Source organism: Hemiscyllium ocellatum, chromosome 1 (assembly GCF_020745735.1).
Source record: "Hemiscyllium ocellatum isolate sHemOce1 chromosome 1, sHemOce1.pat.X.cur, whole genome shotgun sequence".
Taxonomy (NCBI): domain Eukaryota; kingdom Metazoa; phylum Chordata; class Chondrichthyes; order Orectolobiformes; family Hemiscylliidae; genus Hemiscyllium; species Hemiscyllium ocellatum.
The window spans coordinates 76874588-76895729 of record NC_083401.1 but is presented as its reverse complement, the minus strand read 5'-3'; the positions used below and the strand labels follow the sequence as shown (position 1 = coordinate 76895729).

General features: G+C 43.6%; 1 protein-coding gene across 6 annotated transcripts in view; it reads right to left on the bottom strand.

Annotated features, from left to right (window-relative positions):
- The window catches only part of ddx4 (DEAD (Asp-Glu-Ala-Asp) box polypeptide 4), a 145729-nt gene that overhangs the window by 70873 nt on the left and 53714 nt on the right, over nucleotides 1–21142 (bottom strand). For all 6 annotated transcript variants that reach the window (XM_060823043.1, XM_060823056.1, XM_060823027.1 and 3 more), the window contains 2 exons: nucleotides 16618–16718; nucleotides 16483–16534 (listed from right to left, as the gene is read on the bottom strand). In XM_060823043.1, the coding sequence (XP_060679026.1) occupies nucleotides 16483–16534; nucleotides 16618–16686 (121 nt within the window). In that variant the 5' untranslated portion in view covers nucleotides 16687–16718. The remainder of the gene's footprint in view (nucleotides 1–16482; nucleotides 16535–16617; nucleotides 16719–21142) is intronic.

Below are 21142 nucleotides of genomic sequence, written 5' to 3'. Positions count from 1 at the left end.
TATGCGTATGGAATGAGCTGTCAGAGGAAGTGGTGGAGGCATTAAAATTTAGAACGTGTTATTATAGGACAGAAATTGTTGCAGTTATGCTGCAGACACAAAGCACCTAAAAACCAGTGTCTGTCTTTTGCGGAAACACTGCATATTACATGAGCCTCATGTCAAATATAAGACTGCAGGATTCATCATCAGCATGTAGATGCTATATACAGGGGAACCTAGATTATTCAAACTTGATGGGCAGGCACAATTTCGTTCGGATAATCAATTATTCATTTAATTGATCAAATGCCTTTCCTCTGGGGCTCGGAGATTTTAAAGTCTGCTCCTCATCACGAGACTGCAACAGCACGCAGCGCACGAGCCCTCCCCAACCCCATGCAACATGCCCCCCCCCATCCCCAAAACCGCCCTCACTCCCATTAAACACCGCCCTCCCACTTCTGTGCAACACGCACAACTCCCCCACCCTGCCCCCAACACCATGCAACACCATCCCCAAATCGCACCCCCCACCTCCAAATCCCCCACACACCCACCCCTTCTTCTGGAGCCGTTGGACTGGAAACTAACAGAAAGACTGCTGCAGTTGCCTTTGTGGAGTAAGTTGCCAAATAGCGCACACATACACGCAGTAAAAAGTTGTGTGACAGTGGTTGCAACTTTGACAGGTTCCACCTTGCCCCTGTACAGGACAACGTTGGGGAAGGAGTGTTTATGGTACACTCCTGTGTAGAACTCAGGGAAAGCGTGGGGACAGAGAGAGGGTGGGCAGCCAGTTATTTGGAGATGGTGCTTGTTTGATCACTGTTGGAAACACTCTGATGTAATGGCTCCATCAGGACCTCGATCTCCTTCGGCTAATCCAATTTTCGGATAATTGGTATTCGGATAATCGAGTTTCCTCTGTGTACACACACTAATTTAACTTGGCTTTTAAGTCAAACTATAAAGATAGTTAAAAAATGATTATTAAATAAAAGTTGCATAAAAGATCCACGCTAATAGACATTCCAATTAATATCAGAAAATAGAAAAAAAACATTATCCTCTACATGGCTAATGTCAAAATGAAGCTCATGTGGAGGTTTCTTGCTTTTTGAACCATCACCATTTCAAGTACAGTGACAGCCATTCAAGTAAGGCATCCTAAAATGGTATCATTTGCAAGCTACTACCAGTGTGATCTTGGAGACCAAATCCAAGTATTCTCTTCACCTACTCCAAGCCACCAAATTTGCCTTCAGGGAAGTGTCTACTTGTCATCAGCATAGATGATCTTAATCCTCTTCAGATGAAGGGACATTTTTTTAAATTTCAAAATATACTTTATTCGTAAAATAACCATAAATTTGATGGACTGTACATTTGGTCATGCCATACATATGTCAACATTTACATACACAGATCAGAAATTATCATTGTTATATACAGGTCTGTGCATTTCTCACTCATATGCCCATATATTTAGCTGAGGCGTCAGCAGAGCCCAAACGACTGCATGGGCCCCCTGTTCTTTAGGCAGGCAGATGTTACACGGTGGTCTTTCCCCACCGCGCCTTGGTGGCAGCTGCCCCAAGCTTCAGCGCATCCCTCACCACGTCGCCCTGGACCTTGGAATGTGCCAGTCTGCAACACTCAGTCGGGGTCAACTCCTTCAGCTGGAAGATCAGCAGGTTTCGGACCGCCCAGAGAGCGTCCTTCACCGAGTTGATGATCCTCCAGGCACGGTTGGTGTTCGTCTCAGTGTGCGTTCCGGGGAACAGGCCGTACAGCACGGAGTCCCGTGTCACGGCGCTGCTCGGGCCGAACCTCGACAAACACCACTGCATTCCTCTCCAGACTTCCTCTGCGCAGGCACATTCCAGAAGGTGGTGTGTGACAGTCTCTTCCCCCCCACAGCCGCTTCGAGGGCGGCGTGCGGTGCGGCTGAGTGTCCGGGCGTGCATAAAGGATCTCACAGGCAGAGCCCTTCTCACCACCAGCCAAGCTATGTCTTGGTGCTTGTTGGGCAGTTCTGGTGAGGAGGCATTCTGCCAAATGGCTTTGACAGTCTGCTCAGGGAACCGCTCGATAGGATCCGCCCTCTCCTTTTCCCTAAGGATCTCGAGGACACTACATGCTGACCACTTCCTGATAAGACTTGTGGTCAAAGGTGTTTTTCTTTATAAACTTCTCCACAAAGACAGGTGATACGGAACGGTCCAACTATTCAGCATTCCGCGGCAGCGAGGCCAGGACCCTCCTTCGCAACACCGGGATAGGAAGAACCTCCGTACGTAGTGACACTTGGTGTTTGCGTACCGGGGATCCACGCACAACTTGATGCAGCCACACACAAAGGTGGCCATGAGGGTGAGGGTGGCATTGGGTGTATTTTTTCCCCCGATTGCCCAGATCTTTGTACAGCGAGTCCCTTCGAACCCGGTCCAACTTTGAACTCCATATAAACTGGAAGATGGCCCGGGTGACTGCAGCGGCGCAGGTTCTGGGAATAGGCCAGACCTGTGCCACGTACAACAGCAAAGACAGTGCCTCACACCTGATGACCAGGTTTTTTCCCCGCGATGAAGAGCAACCATAGCTTCCATCTGCCCAGCCTTACTGATACGCTCCTCCCAAGACTTGGCGCACGCCCCAGCCACCCCGAACCAAATACCCAGCACCTTCAGGTGGTCGGTCCTGACGGTGAAAGGGATCGAGGATTGGTCGGCCCAGTTCCCGAAGAGCATGGCCTCGCTCTTGCCTCGGTTAACCTTGGCCCCTCGAGGCCCGTTCGAAGTGGTCACAAATGCACACGAGTGTGCGCGTGGACAGCAGATCCGAGCAGAAAACGGCAATGTCATCCATGTACAGGGAGGCCTTAACCCGCAGGCCCCCGCTGCCAGGAATAGTCACCCCTCTCAGGCTCGCATCCTTCCTGATGGACTCGGCAAATGGCTCTATGCAGCACACAAACAAGGCAGGAGAGAGAGGGCAGCCCTGCCCAGATTTGACTGGGAAGATATCCGATTCCCACCCATTGACTGAGACTGCACTGACAATGTTGGTGTAGAGCAGTCTGATCCAATTGCAGATTCCCTCCCCAAAACCCATTTTGGAGAGAACATCTCTCATATACCTGTGTGATATCCTGTCAAAGGCTTTCTCCTGGTCCAGGCTGATCAGGCAGGCGTCCAACCCTCTGTCCTGCACATAGGTGATCGTATCCCTGAGGAGTGCGAGACTCTCAGCGATCTTTCTGCCCGGCACAGCACAGGTTTGGTCAGGGTGAATCACCGACCCCAGAGCAGACCTGACCCGGTTGGCAATTACCTTTGACAGGATTTTGTAATCTGCATTCAACAGTGTGATTGGTCTCCAATTTTTGAGATCCTCCCTCTCCCCCTTCCACTTGTAGATGAGGGCGATGATCCCTTTCCTCATGGATTCGCTCATGGTACCTGCCCGAAGCATACGGACATACACCTCCAGCAGGTCCTGGCCAATCAAGTCCCACAGAGCAGAACAGAGCTCGACCGGTAAGCCGTCACTTCCGGGAGTTTTATTCTTTTCGAAGGATTCGAGGGCCTTGGTCAGCTCATCCAGAGATAGCAGCCAGTCCAGCCTCTCGCGTGTTCGGTCGTCTAAGACTTCCGTGATAGAGGACAGGAACAGGGACATGCAATGCCACGAACTCAATAGGAGTTAACTTTAAATGCTTCTGGTCAAAATACTTTCCCACATTATACAATTAAGAAGTTGGACAGAATGTACAACCTTTATCACAGCCAAGCATGACATTCACGTGATGACAACCAGAGCTGAGCAGGAGCGAACAGAGAGCAGCCTGGGGAGGATGAGGAGTTTCTGATTCGGAGGAGGAGAAACTGAAAAAGTGATATCACAACAGGGCTGTGATTTGATTGGCTAAATAAGGGTCTAAAATTTTGAATGTGTTAAATTGAATCATTACATTTATTGGCTACAACTTGCATAAGCAGAGATACAAACAGTTGAAAAATTAACAAACCAAATTCAAAACTAATTAAAATACAAGGATGGAAGGTCAGGTGATATGTTGTTTCTGCACGATGTGGCAGGTGGTGGACTCCACTGACCGTGTCTGCAGTAAATATAGGTCACTGGAAGAATTCTGGCTCAGAGTCAGAGCTGGAGTCTGAGCTTCAAACGTTGCAACACATCAGGGAGGGAGAAAGTTATCTGAACGCTATGTTTCAGAAGGCAGTCACACCCCTTAGACTAACTCAAATTCAACCACTGGTCATGGACAGGAGGGTGTGGCTGTGAGTAAGGCAGGTTGAGGGATCCAGGAAAGAGAGTTGTAGGAGCCTCAACCCGTCCAACCAGTTCAATGTTTTTGCTGCGTGTGGACATGAATGGGGACTGCAGGGAGATGAGCCGAATAACTGCAGCACCGTAGTACAGGAAGCCATTCAAGTGGGAGACGGAACAAAAATGTTGTAATTGAGGACGGTATAGTTAGAGGCACAGACACTGTTCTGTGATCAGAATCAAGAGTTCCAAAGGTTGTTGCCTGCCTGGTGCTCAGATTCAGGATTTCTCATCTGGGCTACTGAGGAACGTCCTGAGTGGGAGGGTAAAGATCCAGTGTTCGTGGTCCTGGTCCATGTAGGTACCAACGACATAGCAGAACCTTTGTCCTAGTTTTATCTAAGGGAGTACAAACAGCTAGAAACTAAATTAAAAGCAGAACCAAAAAAGTAATCTGTAGATTGCCAATAAGCTTGTGGCAGTAAAGGGTCAATAAGATTAAGCAGGTAAATGCATGGCTTAAAGATTAGTGTTGGAGAAGTGGGTTTGAATAGTGAAGAATGAGATTTGGAATATTAGACAAGGATTGAAGTTAGTTATGAACAGGTATTATCAATTCTACAGGTAGTGAAAGTAGAAAAGTCCTCTGTGCCGGATGGGATTTAGCCAAGGATTCTCTGCGAAGCTAGAGAGGTAGCACTGGAGCCATTGGCTTTGATCTTTGAGTTGTCATTGTCTATAGGGTTAGTACCAGAAGACTGGAGGATTGCAAATGTTGTGCCCTTGTTCAAGGAGGGCAGTACAGATGACCCAGGTAATTATAGACCAGTGAGCCTTATGCCTGTTGTAGGAAAAGTTTTGGAAAGTATTACAAGAGATAGGATTTATAAGCATCTAGAAGCAACAATTTGATTGCACACACTCAGCATAGTTTTGTTAAGGGCAGGTCATGTCTCACAAACCTCAATGAGTTTGAGAAGGTGACCAAGCATGTAGATGAGAGTAAGGCAGTTGACGTGGTTTACACGGACTTCAGTAAAGCCTTTGATAAGGTTCCACAAGGTAGGCTGTTGGAGAAAATGCAGAGGCATGGGATTGAGGGTGATTTAGCAGTTTGGATTAGAAACGGGCTTTCTGGTACAAGTCATTGCGTGGTAGTTAATAGGAAATATTCAGTCTGGAGTCCAGTTACTAGCAGTGTGCCACAAGGATCTGTTTTGGGACCAATGCTATTTGTCATTTTTATAAGTGACTAAGAAGCAGGCATAGGTGGATGGCTTAGTAAGTTTGCAGATGACACTAAAGTTGGTGGAGTAGTGGACAGTGTGGAAGAATGTTGCAGGGAGACTTGGATAAACTGCAGAATTGGGCTGAGGGGTGGCAAATGGAGTTCAGTGCAGCTAAATGTGAGATGATTCATTTTAGGAAGAATAAGAGGAAGGCAGATTACTGGGTCAATGGAAAGATTCTTGGTAGTGTGGATATGCAGAGGGATCTTGGAGTCCATGTAGATAGATCCCTGAAAGTTGCCACCCTGGTTGATAGTGCTGTTAAGGAGGCACATGGTGTGTCAGGTTTTACTGGTAGAAGGATAGTTCCAGAGCTGTTATGTCATGCTGCAACTACATAAAACACTAGTCTGGCCGCACTTGTAATATTGTATACACTTCTCATAGTCCCATTACAGGAAGGATGTGGAAACATTGAAAAAAAAGGTACAGAGATTTACCAGGATGTTGGCTGGACTGGAGGGAAAGTCTTAGGAGGAAAGGCTGAGAGACTGGAGTCTGTTCTCATTGGAAAGAGAGAGGCTAAGTGGGGACTTGATAAGAGACACACAAGATGATCAAAGGATCAGATAGGGTAGACAGTGAAAGTCTTTTTCCTTGGACGATGACGTCAGCTTGTACGAGGGGGCATAACTACAAAATTGAAGGGCAATAGATTTAAGACGGATATCAGAGGCACATTCTTTATGCAGAGAGTGGTAAGGGCGTGGAATGCCCTACCTGCCAATGTAGTTAACTCTGCCACACGAGGGAGATTTAACAATCCGTGGATATGCACATGGATAATGATGGGATGGTGAAGGGGGATGGACTTAGGTTAGTTCACAGGTCAGCACAAGATCGATGGCTGAAGGGCCTGTTCCATGCTGGATTGTTCCATATTCTAAGAATTCATGGGACATTGGCACCAGCACTGTGGAAGGAGGGACGGTCTTCATCTGAACCGCAATGAGACCAGGAGTCCTAGCAAATCGTATAAGTAGGACTGTAAACATAGCTTTAAACAAAACTGGGGGGAGGTCAGAGTTCAGTTATAGAGGGAATTCGAAAAAAAAAGTTTAAGGAGATAAGAGTGCACAACTCAGGAGAGGTAATTAAAATCTGCAGCACAGACACAAATACAGTGTATAGAAAGGGTTAACAATCAAACTTCAACCACGCTGGACAAACGAATGACAATGAGAAGAGGGACAGTGAATACAGGGCTGCCGGTATTCTATCTAAATGCACAAAAGGTAAGGTAAATCAGCTCTTGGAGACATGGTTGCAAGGGGATCAGGACTGGGAGAAAGAGTGGGGGGGGGGGGGGGGGGGTCAGATGGTATAGAAATCTGTGGGGGTAGTATTGAGAAACCACAAATGTTATTTTTTGTAAAAAAATCAATTTGGAGTCAGGAGCTGGGGCACAAGATACACCAGGAGGGGTGTAGGAAATGCAAAGTTATAGTGCTCATGGGGGATTTCAATATGCAGGTGGACTGAGAGAGAGTGAGAGAGAGAGTGAGAGAGAGAGTGAGAGAGAGAGAGAGAGAGAGAGTGAGAGAGAGAGTGAGAGAGAGAGTGAGAGAGAGAGAGAGAGTGTGTTTTAGGTTACTTTTATTCACTCACCAAATTCATTCATAACCCTTTGCTAAACTGTTGTTATTTAACTATACACGGTTTTCAGTCATAAAATAGTTTTGTAGTATATTTTACAATCAAAAGATAGACACAACCTTTGATAGATCAAAATTAACAACCCTTCCTTACTAAAACCACCCTTTCAACCATTACTGTTTTCTCACACCTTCAATTCTTACCAGCCTTCGCGACAAGCAGTGTTTAGGCCTAGCCACCTCTGAACAGGTGTCAATATTGTAAACAATACCATCCCAATCAAGCCTTCACAAAACATTTTAATATTAAAATCATCCCTGACCAACTGCCTCCCAGAACTAACCAGATTACAAACACCAGTTTTTCCAATTAGTATGTACAGAGGAACTTCGATTATCCAAATGACGTGGCCGGGAAGTATTTTGTTCAGTTAATCGAATGCTGGATAACAGTTTATCAGAGCATCAGAACCTTGCGATCTTGCCGGATTATCAGATACTTGGAAAATCAAGGTTCCTCTGTACTGGTTAAATACTTTTTAACTGGACCATATCCCTTTAAGAAATCAAAACAGCGCTTCAGTGAATTTGCACGAATGAAAACTCTCACCAGCAAACAAATCTCAAACCAGCTGCAGTCACCAGTTTAATATCCTTCACTCTTAAAGTCCAGGTACAATTTCTAACGTCGAGCATATAGGTCTAGTATTTTCACTAACATTTACTCATTAAAAGACAAAAGGATAACACAATTACACAAGCAGATGGAACAGACACTCTTAATCCTATCAGGAGGAGCAGCCAACATTCAGCATGTATTTTAATCCATCTCCTGTCTTCCAGGGCAGTAGCCCCTCAAACATTTGTTTTATCCATAGTACACAATGTTACACCAGAGTCATGGAATTTTAATATATATCACAACTGTGTACAAAAAAGATTTAGAGATGCCTGTGTTGGACTGGGGTGTACAAAGTTAAAAATCACAACACCAGTTATAGTCCAACAGGTCTATTTGGAAACATACTAGCTTTTGGAGAGCCACTCCATCAGGCCCGAAAGCTAGTGTGCTTCCAATTAAACCTGTTGGACTATAACCTGGTGTTGTGTGATTTTTAACTGTGTACAAAAATGCTAGCGTAAGAACTGTATTTTGGGATTCTCGAACTTGTGCTACTTGTAGTTTCTGATTAAAGTTTTTTTTGACACTCACTAATTTTGGTTGTTATTTGAACACAATCCCACAATTGCAAGAAAAAGGAATTGTGGAATGGCTACGAGATGGCTTTTTGGAGCAACTAGTGGAGGAGCCCATTTGGGAACAGGCAATACTGGATTTTGTGTTACGCTACAAGGCAAACTTGATATGGGAGCCCAAGGTGAAGGAACCCTTAGAAGGGAGCGATCATTATTGCAATTTGAGAGGGAAAAGACAGAATCAGAAGTAACCATATTACAGCTGAATAAAAGTAACTACTGAGGCACAAGGAAGAAGCCGAGCAGGAAAGACAGTGGAACAGCAGTCGCAGGAGTTTTTGGGAGTAATTCAGGAGACAACAGAGATTCATCCCTAGGAAAAAGCAGCATGGCGCAGGGAGGATAAAGCAACGACAGCTGACGAGGGAAATGAGGGACAGCATTAAAAAAAAGAGAAAGCATGTAATATGATGAAGAGCAGTGGGAAACCAGAGGATTGGGATGCTTATAAACAAAAAAGACAATCAAAAAAAGGGAGAAGATTAAATGAAAGTCAGCTAGCCAGTAATATCTCTCTAGAAATTCTTAGTCTTCCTTTATATAAAGAGCAAAAAAGAGGCAAAAAAGTGGAAATTGGGCCACTGGAAAATGCTGCTGCAGAGACAGCAGTGAGGGAAAAGGAAATGGCTGACAGACTGATTAAGACTGTGTCAATCTTCACGGTGGAAGACAAGTAATAAACGTCACGTCAGGGACAGGGGGAAATGTTTTTGTCTTGCAGGCAGTATGAGAATGTCTAGTTATACTCTATAAATGCTGCAGTTTGGAGGAATACCCTAATCATACATTAGATCATTTCAGAAACAATCACTTTAGGTTGTTTTTAGGTGGGAAGTGAGTGTGGGGGAGTGCAGGGGTGGGGTTTGCATGGATAACTGACTAAAGTAAAACCATGTATAAAGGGTGGACAATTCCTTTGTTCAGGGAGCCTCGCTTGACATGCTCCGCAAGCATCGTGATGAGTGTTAAGTGATCCTCCAAAAGCTTGTACTTGCTGAAATAAACTGTGGCTGTTCACAGTTGGCGTATTGCAGTTGCATCAAGCATATAAGCAGCTCAAGAAGGGAACCTAATAAGACTGGGATTCCAACATATATGGAGCTTCTAGGCAGGCTGAGTAAGTGGTCACCTGCGTGGCATTAACGGAGATGGATGGGCCCACGAGGGAAGATTTCCATTGATCTCTCTCACTAACATATCACTCAGTCAACTCCTCTTCCAAGGATTCTGTACTAATTGAGATAAATTACACATTTGTACACCAACGAGTTGGTCCCAGGGAGGTCAGAGTCCTACATAGGAGGGTTTGAGGCCCCGGAACATAGTACATAAGATAAAAGGATAACTACTGCATCTGTCTCAAACACCCTGCCTTAGATTGATTAAAAAGGGAAATCCCCCACGTGAAGGTCAGGACCCTGAAGTACGTCTGGAGACTGAGGACACTAAACTAGTACATGGAAATGTTAGTAAGTTGAGACTTAAAAACACAAAAAAAGGGGGGCTGACGTCAGATAAGTTGGGTGTCAGAACGCCTTTGCATCGGTTACGCTGGGATGATTCCCAAAATTAGGAACAGTTCAGGGCCTAAGTAAAAAAAAAATTGGGAAATGAAGTTTAGCCGATGGGAGGAACTTGGAACTATATAAACGTTTAAAAGCAGAGGAGGCAATTTGGAAACGTAATATGGGGACTAAATGGAAAACTTTAATACCCATGTGGAGAAAGACTGCTGAAAAAAATAACAAATAAATCTAAACAGACCAGCTGGGAGAATAAGGCACATGTAAGAGGGAGTAGAGTGTATAATCATGAGGGAAACGCTAAGTCTCAGGAGATGCTGAAGAGTCAGTGCGAGGATTATTATACGAGTAGTGTCACGACGCAGCAGAAGCCTTCCTAATTTAAAACCAACAACACAAGATTATTTATCTCACGCAGTAATATGTAAAAAATTTGTGGGGTGAAGAGCTATTTAAAGAAAAAAAAATTATTTTCAAATTCGGGCAGCACCGTTGCCACACAGCACCAGGGTCCCAGGTTCGATTCCAGCATTGGGTGACTGTGTGGAGTTTGCACATTCTCCCCGTGTCTGCGTGGGTTTCCTCCGGGTGCTCCGGTTTCCTCCCACAGTCCAAAGATGTGCAGGTCAGGTGAATTGGCCATGCTAAACTGCCCATAGTGTTAGGTGCATTAGTCAGAGGGAAATGGGTCTGGGTGGGTATGGATTGGTTGGGCTGAAGGGCCTGTTTCCACACTGTAGGGAATCAATCAATCAATTCCTTCCTCTAACCTATCTTTTACCTTCCCTTCTATAATACTAGTCTGATAAAACTCCCCATTACGATTTACAAGAAAATTCAAATTTTAAAACTAGCCAGCGGTCATATCTTCTCTTTATCTTGGTTCGTAGATTAGCTCTCCAGGTCATTGTTGAGGTTTGTCTCTGTGCAAACTCTTTCTCTAGTCAGGTACCTCTCAGAATTCTAACAGTCTACATCTGTTGGATAGGTGGCAGTTCTCCTCCCAACTGTTGAAATTTCCCCAGTCGTATACCCCAAAGCATCAGATTGTGTCATTGGCTTTTAAAACTGTCAACATACTCAATTCAAACTTGAACGGAATTTGGTATTTTTTTGGGGTATAATTTAAACTGATTGGTCTAATTCGAATCAGTTTTGTTATTTCCAAGCAACCAGCTACTCCAGTAGCTGGAGCAAGTGTCTTATTGAGAACACTTGGTGCTAGCTTTTACTCTTAAAAAAAGTATCTAAAACCCACATCTTTATAGCAGTACAGAAAAAAAAACAGGAAAAAACTAAAGGAGAGGCAAAATAAGAAATCAGGGTTGAAACGCCAAGCCTGATCATCAGATGGGAATAAGATGGGAGATACCTCCTGAATCATTATGTCCAATAATGCTTCAAAATCATGATGCAGATGACCAGTTATGGTCACAACACAGATTTCTGACCTCCTCAGGGACACCTATTCAGAACTCACTATGTCCAAAATCTCCTCCAAGCCATCCTCCTCCTGAAGCAACTGACTTTAGTCAAGTGTGCTGCTCATGTAATCGAGAATACGGACATCAGCACTGGCAATGTCAGAGCTGATCAAGCTGCCAAAGACGTGGCAACAACTCAATTCTATTGCGCCCTCTATGAACCGGCAAGCACTAATTCAATCACCTGCCCCAAACAACAGGCATACCAGACATTTTCACTGTGCAGATTTAATAGAGAGACACCCCTGACCCAGAGAAACAAATATGGAAGACACATTCGCATTGTGTCAAAAGGCCTCTGGATCACTCCAGTTGGCCAAGTGTGTATACCTAATGCTTTGTTACCAATGCTTATTGACTGTCTTCATACTGATATGCACCTTGGCAAGGAGGGAATGAGAGGAAATGCAAAGATGCTTTCGGCAGCTAACAGTCTAAAGTTTTTCCATTCATAGGTAAAGCATGCCTTCAGAACACTGCCCATCCCCCTCACCCACAAACTGATCCAAGTCGCTCTCACTTGACCCGTCCCTAGAAATGTTACCCATTGCATACCCAGTGCCAAGTCACATTCCTAGGAACCATGCTCATCACTTCTATAGACAATTGACCCCGAAATGTATCGCACCCATTCTGGCAGTGACTCCTGCTCTCCCAGGAGTGTCTGCCCAAAATAGAGGGAGACAATGGACTCAATCAGCTTTCCAGTCAGGAGTACAAAAAGTAATGAAGCTAACAACGGTGAAGAGGACGCCTGTATGCTTTGTCAGCGCCCTTCCAACGGATATTAAACCACATGAGCTTTACCTTCTCTTTCAACCATTTATGGGACAAGAAGGTTCACCTGATCAAGCCAATAGCCAGTTCGCTTTGTTACATTTGGCAGCAGAGGTAAAGAATGCATTAAACAGCATTTGATTTGATCCCGAAAATTGTCAGACTCTCCGGTTGGAATTTGCAAAGGCAAAACACAAAGATGGTCAGAAGCACTGATGGCTATACCTAACTTCACAAATATGCACCCTGCCTTAGGAGCACACTTCATTGCATGGGACCCCTACGACCTTGCAGGAACAGCACTGATCCCTGCATCCCCAAAAGGCCTGGGCTCCCTATCCACAGTACATGACAAAACTGACCCTTGCCATTCCACACAGTGTTTACCTACTCTGCTGCTGCACATCATGCTCAGATGTGCGGGTATCCTCCACCTGAAGCATCTGTGCAAGGATGGAAGTCGTCAGTTTTGTTAAGTATTTAACTGCCCTCATAGAATTCAGATTTCTCTGTGGAGTGACGTGCAAGGACAGACTTTTATTTTCAGGTTGGAGTTTACAGAGGGAGATTTTGGATAACTGGCTTGTTCACACTAAAATTTGGGGGAGGTGGAGTGATCACTAAGGACTGTGGATTTACAAATTTTACTGGTGAACTTTATTTTCACATGGGAGGATTCTACCTACTACATGGACTAATAATTCTTGTTATAATCATTGCATGTTGTGTGCCAATAAGTTGCTTAAATACTTTTCTGTCAGATTCTTACAAATAAACTGGTAGCACCTTGGCCCCCATTTAGTTGATGATCATGGAATGATAAGGAGGGAATGAGATGTTAAAAAGTCTATTTGTTCTGCGGACATGTAATACATTGGATGATAAGTAAAAAAACAAAAACAGGGCCGGTCTGTCTGTCTTGCAGGCAGTATGTAAATGCTGCAGTTTGAGGAATAACCTAACCACACACTGTTTTTGGGTGTCATGTGACTACGGGGAGTGGCAGGGAGAGGTGCCTTCCATGCATGGCTGATTGTGATGTAAAACCCTGTACAAAAGGGAGGACAGATCCCTTGTTCAGGCAGCCTCGCTTGACACGCTCTGCAAGCATTATGAAGTGTTAAGCGATCCTCCAAAAACTTGTACTTGCTTAAATAAACCACGGCTGTTCATAGAATTTGGCGTATTGCAGTTGCATCAAGTGTATAAGAATCTCAAGAAGGGAACCTAACATGGACAAAGCAGAATTCGATAGCCACCACCCATGAGCAGGTGCTAGGAAAATCTAAATGGTGTGAAGCTGGACAAATCATTGGACTAGATGGACTAACCCCATAATTCTAAGTGAGATAGCTAAAGAGAGAGTGAAGGTGTCAGTGGCAATCTTGCAGGAATTGCTTCAAATCAAGAAGGGTCCCAGAGGACTTGAAAATCACTGTGACAACCCCATTTAAAAAAAAAGGCAAAACACTGCAAATTACAGACTCATTAGTCTAACCTCAATCTTAGGCAAGATTCTAGAATACATTTCAGAAATCTCATCTTTCACATACTTCCAAGTATGTGGTAAAACAGGGCAAAGTCAGCATGGTTCCATCAAGGAGGCTATGTCTGGCAAATCTTCTAGAATTCTTTGAGGAAGTAACAAGTAGTTTAGACCAAGGAGAGCCAATAGATGTTATCTACCTGTATTTCAAGAGGCCTTTGATAAGGTGCCACTGGGTAAAGCAAGGGCCCACTGTGTTAGAGACAAGGTGCTAGCATGGATAGAAGACTGGCTGTCCAGCAGAAAGCAATAAAGGGCCCTTGTCAGGATGGCAGCCGGTGACAAGTGGTGTTCTGCAAGGCTCAGCTTTGGGACAACTTTTCACTTTATATATTAGCTGTCTAGATGAAGGAACTGAGGGTATTCTGGGTAAGTTTGCAGATGAAACAAAGACAGATAGAGGGACAGGTTGCATGGAAGAGATGGGAGGCTGCAAAGGGATTTGGATAGATTAGGACAGTGAACAAAGTAGTGACAGATGGAGTACAAGTGTGAGGTCATGCACTTTGGTAGAAAGAAGAGAGGTATGGACTATTCTCTAAAAAGGGGGAGAAAATTAAGCAGTCTGAAGTGCAAAGAGACTTGGGAGTTCTAGTCCAGGACTGTGTCAAAGTAAACTGGCAGGTTGAGTTAGGAAGGCAAATGCAATGATGGCATTTATTTTGAGAGGACTCTAATATAAAAGCAGAATGTACTCCTGAGACTCAAAGTGTCCCCCTACGACCCACCCTCCCATCCTGGCACTTTCCCCTGCCACTGCAGGAACTGTAAAACCTGTGCCCACACCACCTCCCTCACTTCTATCCAAGGCCCTAAAAGGAGCCTTCCACATCCAAATTTTTACCTGCACATCCACTAATATCATTTACTGTATCCGTTACTCCCGATGCGGTCTCTACATTGGGGAGACTGGGCGCCTCCTAGCAGAGCACTTTAGGAAACATCTGAGACACCTGCACCAATCAACCACACCGCCCCGTGGCCCAACATTTCAACTCCCCCTTCCACGCTGCTGAGGACATGGAGGTCCTGGGCCTCCTTCAACGCCGCTCCCTCACCACCAGACGCCTGGAGGAAGAACGCCTCATAACACTTCAACCCCAGGGCATCAATGTGGACTTCAACAGTTTCCTCATTTCCCCTTCCCCCACCTCACCCTAGTTTCAAACTTCCAACTCGGCCCTGTCCCCATGACTTGTCCTACCTGCCTATCTCCTTTTCCACCTATCCACTCCACCTTCTCCTCCCGGACCTATCACCTTCATCCCCTCCCCCACTCACCCACCCATTGTACTCTATGCTACTCTCTCCCCACCCCCATCCTCCCCTAGCTTATCTCTCCACGCTTTCAGGCTCACTGCCTTTATTCCTGATGAAGGGCTTTTGCCCGAAACGTCGATTTCACTGCTCGTTGGATGCTGCCTGAACTGCTGTGCTCTTCCAGCACCACTGATCCAGAATCTGGTTTCCAACATCTGCAGTCATTGGTTTTACCTCGTAGGTTATAACCTGGTGTTGTGTGATTTTTAACTTTCTATAACCAACTGAAAGGTTGAAGTCTTAAGTGATTAATTTCCAGCTGTCTTGATACACCAATGAATAGAATATAATTCAGTAACTGCATAAAACGATGTCTACCCAAGGATGTTACTTGGTCAGAATATTACAAAGTTGTTGCTTAGTGAAATTAGTTAATCAAGTAATCAAAACAACCAAGCAATGAAGTAACCCAGGGATCCAGCAGTATGTGCATTCACTTGTGACTGTACAAAATTACATGTGGTATAGTCAGCAGAAAAGCACGGATGGAAATACAAAAAAGTTACATTAATGAAACAAAGCAGTCCAGATTAAGGTAATAAATTCACCACTACTGCAGGTAATGGTTTGCTCTGAGGAACAATCACAAGACGACAGAGTACATTACTGCTCCTCGGATGCTGCCTGAACTGCTGTGCTTTTCCAGCATCACTAATCTAGAATCTGGTTTCCAGCATCTGCAGTCATGTTTTTACCTACATGAGCTTTGTGCCAAGAGCAACAAAATCTTCAGGGCCTAGTCCAGCAAAAAGGCATCAAGAATTTACAAGCTTACGTGACAGACAACATACATCCCAACACAACAGAAAACTGAGCCTACAAAAGCAACCCACATATCCACAATCACCCGATGAAGGAGCGCCGCTCCAAAAGCTAGAGTGCTTCCAATTAAACCTGTTGGATTATAACCTGGTGTTGAGAGATTTTTAAACTTTGTACACCCCAGTCCAACATCGGCATCTCCAAATCACATATTGATACACAGGCATTCAAGTAGAAAGCACTCACAAAGCTGAAAAACCAATTAAGCATGAAAGCTTTTCAAACTGAGCAGCTCCTAAAGCCTGGCTGAAGCTACCCACTTGTCTTTATAGATGAAAGCATAAATCACTAGGAAAGCTCAGTAGGTCTGTCAGCAACTGTGGTGAGAAACCAGAGTTAAACTTTTTGGATCAGGTAAGCATTCCTCAGATATTTGAGCTTTTCCAGCAATTTCTATTTTTGTCTCTGATTTGCAGCAGCCACAGTCAGTTTTCACTTATATTTACAGTTCTATTGTGAAGGAAGTGCTGAAACTAATATACAAATTGACTTAAGAATAATTAATTTGCCTTCTTAAAAATACTTATGATTCTAAAATAATTAAACCAGATAAGTTTTAAAAATACACCAGAAACAAAAAAGGAGATACTTCACCTTTCAAGTTAAATGATGGATTGCCATTGATATCTTCATTCATTAGACCAGCCTATATTAGAAACAAAAACAAATCAATAATTGCTCGGAAGAAATGATGATTTAGAAGGAAGATCAAAACTATGAAATACCTACCATATCATTAAAAGATGGAATAATGGCAACTGGTTCTGTTCCTAATTCCGCATCCCAGTCTTCTGTCATATTGAGATAGCTTACTTATCCACAAATACACTCTAAAAAATTTCAAAGTGGACAATTATTCTTTGAAAACAAAACATACAGTTCAGAAGACCATTACAAAATTGACTCAGCTACAGCCCGCTAATTCAAACTCATTGTCAGTTCCCTGAATCTCGATTATTTTCAAGTAGTCATCCCATCCTTAAGTAACAGCCACTCTAATGACCAATTGCTAGGAGTCAGAAGTCACAACAGGTTTGTTTAAAGTCCTGCTGCTCTGTCAGGTAAAGGACCGAATTTTGTCCACCCCACTCCAACACCAGCATCTCCACACTGCAATTGCAGTAAAGCACTCCAAATGCTAAACACCCTCCCTCTACTTCCAATAACAATCCTGAATGTGTTTATATAGAAATAAATTTTGTCAAGTTACAAACCACTTTCAGGTCACACCCTAAATGCATAAACAAGCATGATACAATTTTTAAACTTCTCCACTGAATTTCTAGCTAAAAATCAGGATTGAAGAGGATAACCAGACCCAAAAACATTGACTTTGCTTTCTCTCCACAGATATTGCCAGACCAGTAACTCCAGCTATCTCTGTTTCAATTTCATACGGAGTCACATTGTACTTCATTTCCTGATCCTTGCCCACTCATTTCATCTATCTATATCCCTTTGTAGGCTCTTTATGTATTCTTCACAACTCAAATTCCAACCTTGTCACCAGGCCCATGCAGCCAGAAAGTAAATCAACAGGAATGCTGGTCAGGATCAGTATAATACCTTGCTTATACTTGCTTAGTGTAAGGGCAATGCAATAATGTAAGGCACAGTTAAGACAAATAGAAGAAAAACTAAATTTAAGTCTAAGAACACTCTAGCACAGAACAATTAGAATAGGTGTTTATAATATTAACAACCAACCATTGTTCTTTAGTACCACATGCAGGAAGTGCTTTCCTGTGCAGAAACTGGAGCTCCACTATCAGCTGGAAAAGCTGTGCACATCCCTGAGGCTCAGAATGGTGAATAGCATGTTTAAAAAGGAAAGAAATGTTACACCATGGTTTAACAGCATGGAAGGAAAGAAGGAAGCAAGGCAGGGGAGGGGAGATCGCATGAGTGCCAGGTGATAGAAGAGAAATAGATAGTGCACTGTCCCCAGGAGCCCTGCTCAAATTGGTTTTCCTATATGGAAGGTGAAAAGGGTGTTTATTTCTCCTCCCCCACCCCCCAATTCCATGGGCATGGTCACTGGACAAATCAGCACTTACAGCCTCTTCGTATTGCCCTCTAGAAGTTGGTGGTTAGCCACCTTCTTGAGCATCTGCAGTCCAGTTATTGGAGATAGACCTGTAATACCATCAGCTGCAAATGTGTTGCTGGTCAAAGCACAGCAGGTTAGGCAGCATCTCAGGAATAGAGAATTCGACGTTTCAAGGAATTCCAGAACTTTGACCTAACGACATTGAAGGAATAGCAATATACTTGAAATTCAGAATACTGAATGCATTGGATGGACACATGAACATAGTGGTGTTACCTATGTATCTGTTGCCCTTGTCCTTTTAGGTACAAGTGGTCAAGGATTTGAAAAGTACTGTCTGAGAATCACTGGCAAATTTCTGCAGTCTCTCTCAAATGGTACACACTGCTGCTACTTCTGAGCATCCATGGAGAAGGGAGTGGATGCATTGCCCAGTGAGATGATATTGAACTACAAGTGTTGTTGGAGCTGCACTCATCCAGGCAAGTGGGGAGAACTCCATCACACTCCTGACTTGTGCCCTGGAGAGATGGTGGACAAGCTTTCAAAGAAAGTCAGGAGGCAAAACACTTGTGCAGGAATGCTAACCTCTGTCCTACTCTTGTAGGAAGTTAAAAACCAAACGACACCAAGTTATAGTCCAACAGGTTTATTTGGAAACCCTATGTTTCAGAGCAATGCTCCTTCAGGTAGCTGTGCAACAGGATCATAAGACAGTTTCTAGAAAATGATTAGTGTCATGCAATTCAAATGATATACCGAACAAACCTAGATTACTGTTAAGTCTTTCACGAAACTAGTGCTTCTAAATAAACCTGTTGAACTAAAACCTGGCATTGAGAGATTTTTAAAACTTTAGTGCACCCCAGTCCAACACTGGCTCTGCCACATATGGTGACTCTTGTAGCCAGTTTATGGTTAAATGCAACCAGGGTGTTGATAGTGGAGGCAGTGATTATAATACTGAATATCAACGGCAGTGGGTGGATCATCTCTTACTAGAGATAGTCATTGTCTAAGTATGGAGAGATCGTCTAGGTCTTTTTGTATTTGAAAATGGACTGCTTCATATCTGAGAAGTTGTGAATCGTGTTGACCATTGATGATCTGCATAGCGAACATCCCCACTTCTGACTTTATAATGGAAGGAAGGTCATGAAATGAAAGAGCTGAAGATGGTTGGGCAGACAATATCCAACAGAACTCCTGTAGAGATATCCTGGAGATGAGAGAATGGACCTCCAACAACTTATGTGCCAGGCTTGACTCCAGAGATCCTGCCCCGTTCTTATTGATTCCATTTTTGCTAGGGCTCCTTGATGCCATACTTGGTCATATGCAACCTTAATGTCAAGGGCCATCACACTCACCTCACCTGTGGAAGTGAGCTCCTTTGTTTAAATGTTTTAACCAAGGCTGGAATGGACCAAGTGGAACCCAAACTGGATGTCACAAACAGGTGTCATAGCACTGTTGATATCTTCCACCACTTAACTGGTGATCAAGAGTAGACTGAGGCAGTTTGGATTGGTCATGCTATTTGTGCAAAGGACATACCTTATCAATTTTCTACATGATCAGCATTGTGGCTATACTGGAACAGCTTGGCTAGTGGTGCCATAAAAATTCTGGAGCACAATTCTTCAGTACTATGACTGAAATCTTGTCAGAACCCATAGCCTTTGCACTATCCAGTATCTTCAATTTTTGGTATGACATGGAGTGAATGAAACTAGCTGAAAACTGATATCTGGTGATATTGGCGACTAATGGAAGAGGATGAGATTGATAATCCACTCAACATTTGCGGGTGAAGATTGCTGCAAATACTTCAGTCTTATCTTTTGCAATGATGTGTTGGGTATTTCCAACACTGAAGACGGAATATTTGGAGCATCACATCCTTCAGTGAGTTGTTTGATTGTCCACCACCATTGGTTGTGGTTCCAGTCAAAGTGTCACAAAACCAAAAAGGTAGAACAGAAACATCCAGAACAAACTGGATGACAAAGACAGACATTAAGAAATGTTATCTAATGGTGGTAGAAAATACAGTTAAGAACCAAAGAGAAATACAAAAAATACAGGGCGGCTCAGTGGTTAGCACTGCTGCCTCACAGTGCCAGGGTCCCCGGTTCAATTCCAGCATCAGGTGACTGCCTTGTGGAGTTTGCACATTCTCCCAGTGTCTGTGCAGGTTTCCTCCGGGTGTTCCGGTTTCCTCCCATAGTCCAAAGATGTGCAGGTCAGGTGAATTGGTCATGCTAAATTGCCTACAGTGTTCGGTGCATTAGTGAGAGGGAAATGGGTCTGGTTGGGTTACTCTTCAGAGGGTCTGTGTGGACTTGCTGGGCCGAAGGGCCTGTTTCTGCAGTGGAGGGAATCCAATCTAGCCTAATCACAAAGTTCAAAAGAAATGAAAAAAAAATTCAAAGAAGCTAAGAGATAAGACTGGCAGCCAATATTAAATAAAGCAGTGTCCCAAAGTCTTTAGGCATATAAAATGGAAAGAGTAGCATTTAGGAATAGAACTAATTAAAGACCAGAAGAGGAATTTACACCATGCAGCAGCTGGCATAGCTCAATAGTTAAATGAATCCTTTGCAGCTTTACTTTGGTTAAAAACAAAGCAGGAGATGTTTTCCTGGCTGTGGTAACAGTGGAGGAAACTCTTACACGAGAAGGTTCAAAATTAAATGTCTAAAATAGTCTTGGCTAGACTGTTGGCACATAAAGCTGATGAGGTATCAGGATCAGATAAGTAATTCCAAGTCTTCCCTCTACTCAGGAGTGTGCCAGAAGTATCAAGAATTGCAAGCATAACAACTTTGTGCAAGAAGGTTATAAGGATAGGCTTAACAATTACAAAGCAGCCAATTTAACTTTAGTGGAGAAGCTTTTACAGATAATTATTCAGGATAAAATTAGTAGTCAAAAGGAGAAAAGAAAAAGATATTAAGAGTATGAAGAGCCAGCATGGATTCCTAAAGAGAAAATTGATCAACTAACCTGGGAGATTTTTTGAAAAGGTAACAGAAAAGGGTCAATGATGGCAATTCTGATGATATAGCATACAACCTTCAAGAATATGTTTGCTATAAGGTTCAAGCAAAGTTAAAAATAATCGAATTTTAAAAAGGACAGTAGCAACTTGAAAATAAAATTGGTGACGTGATAGGAAAGCGGTCGATTAAATATTTTTCA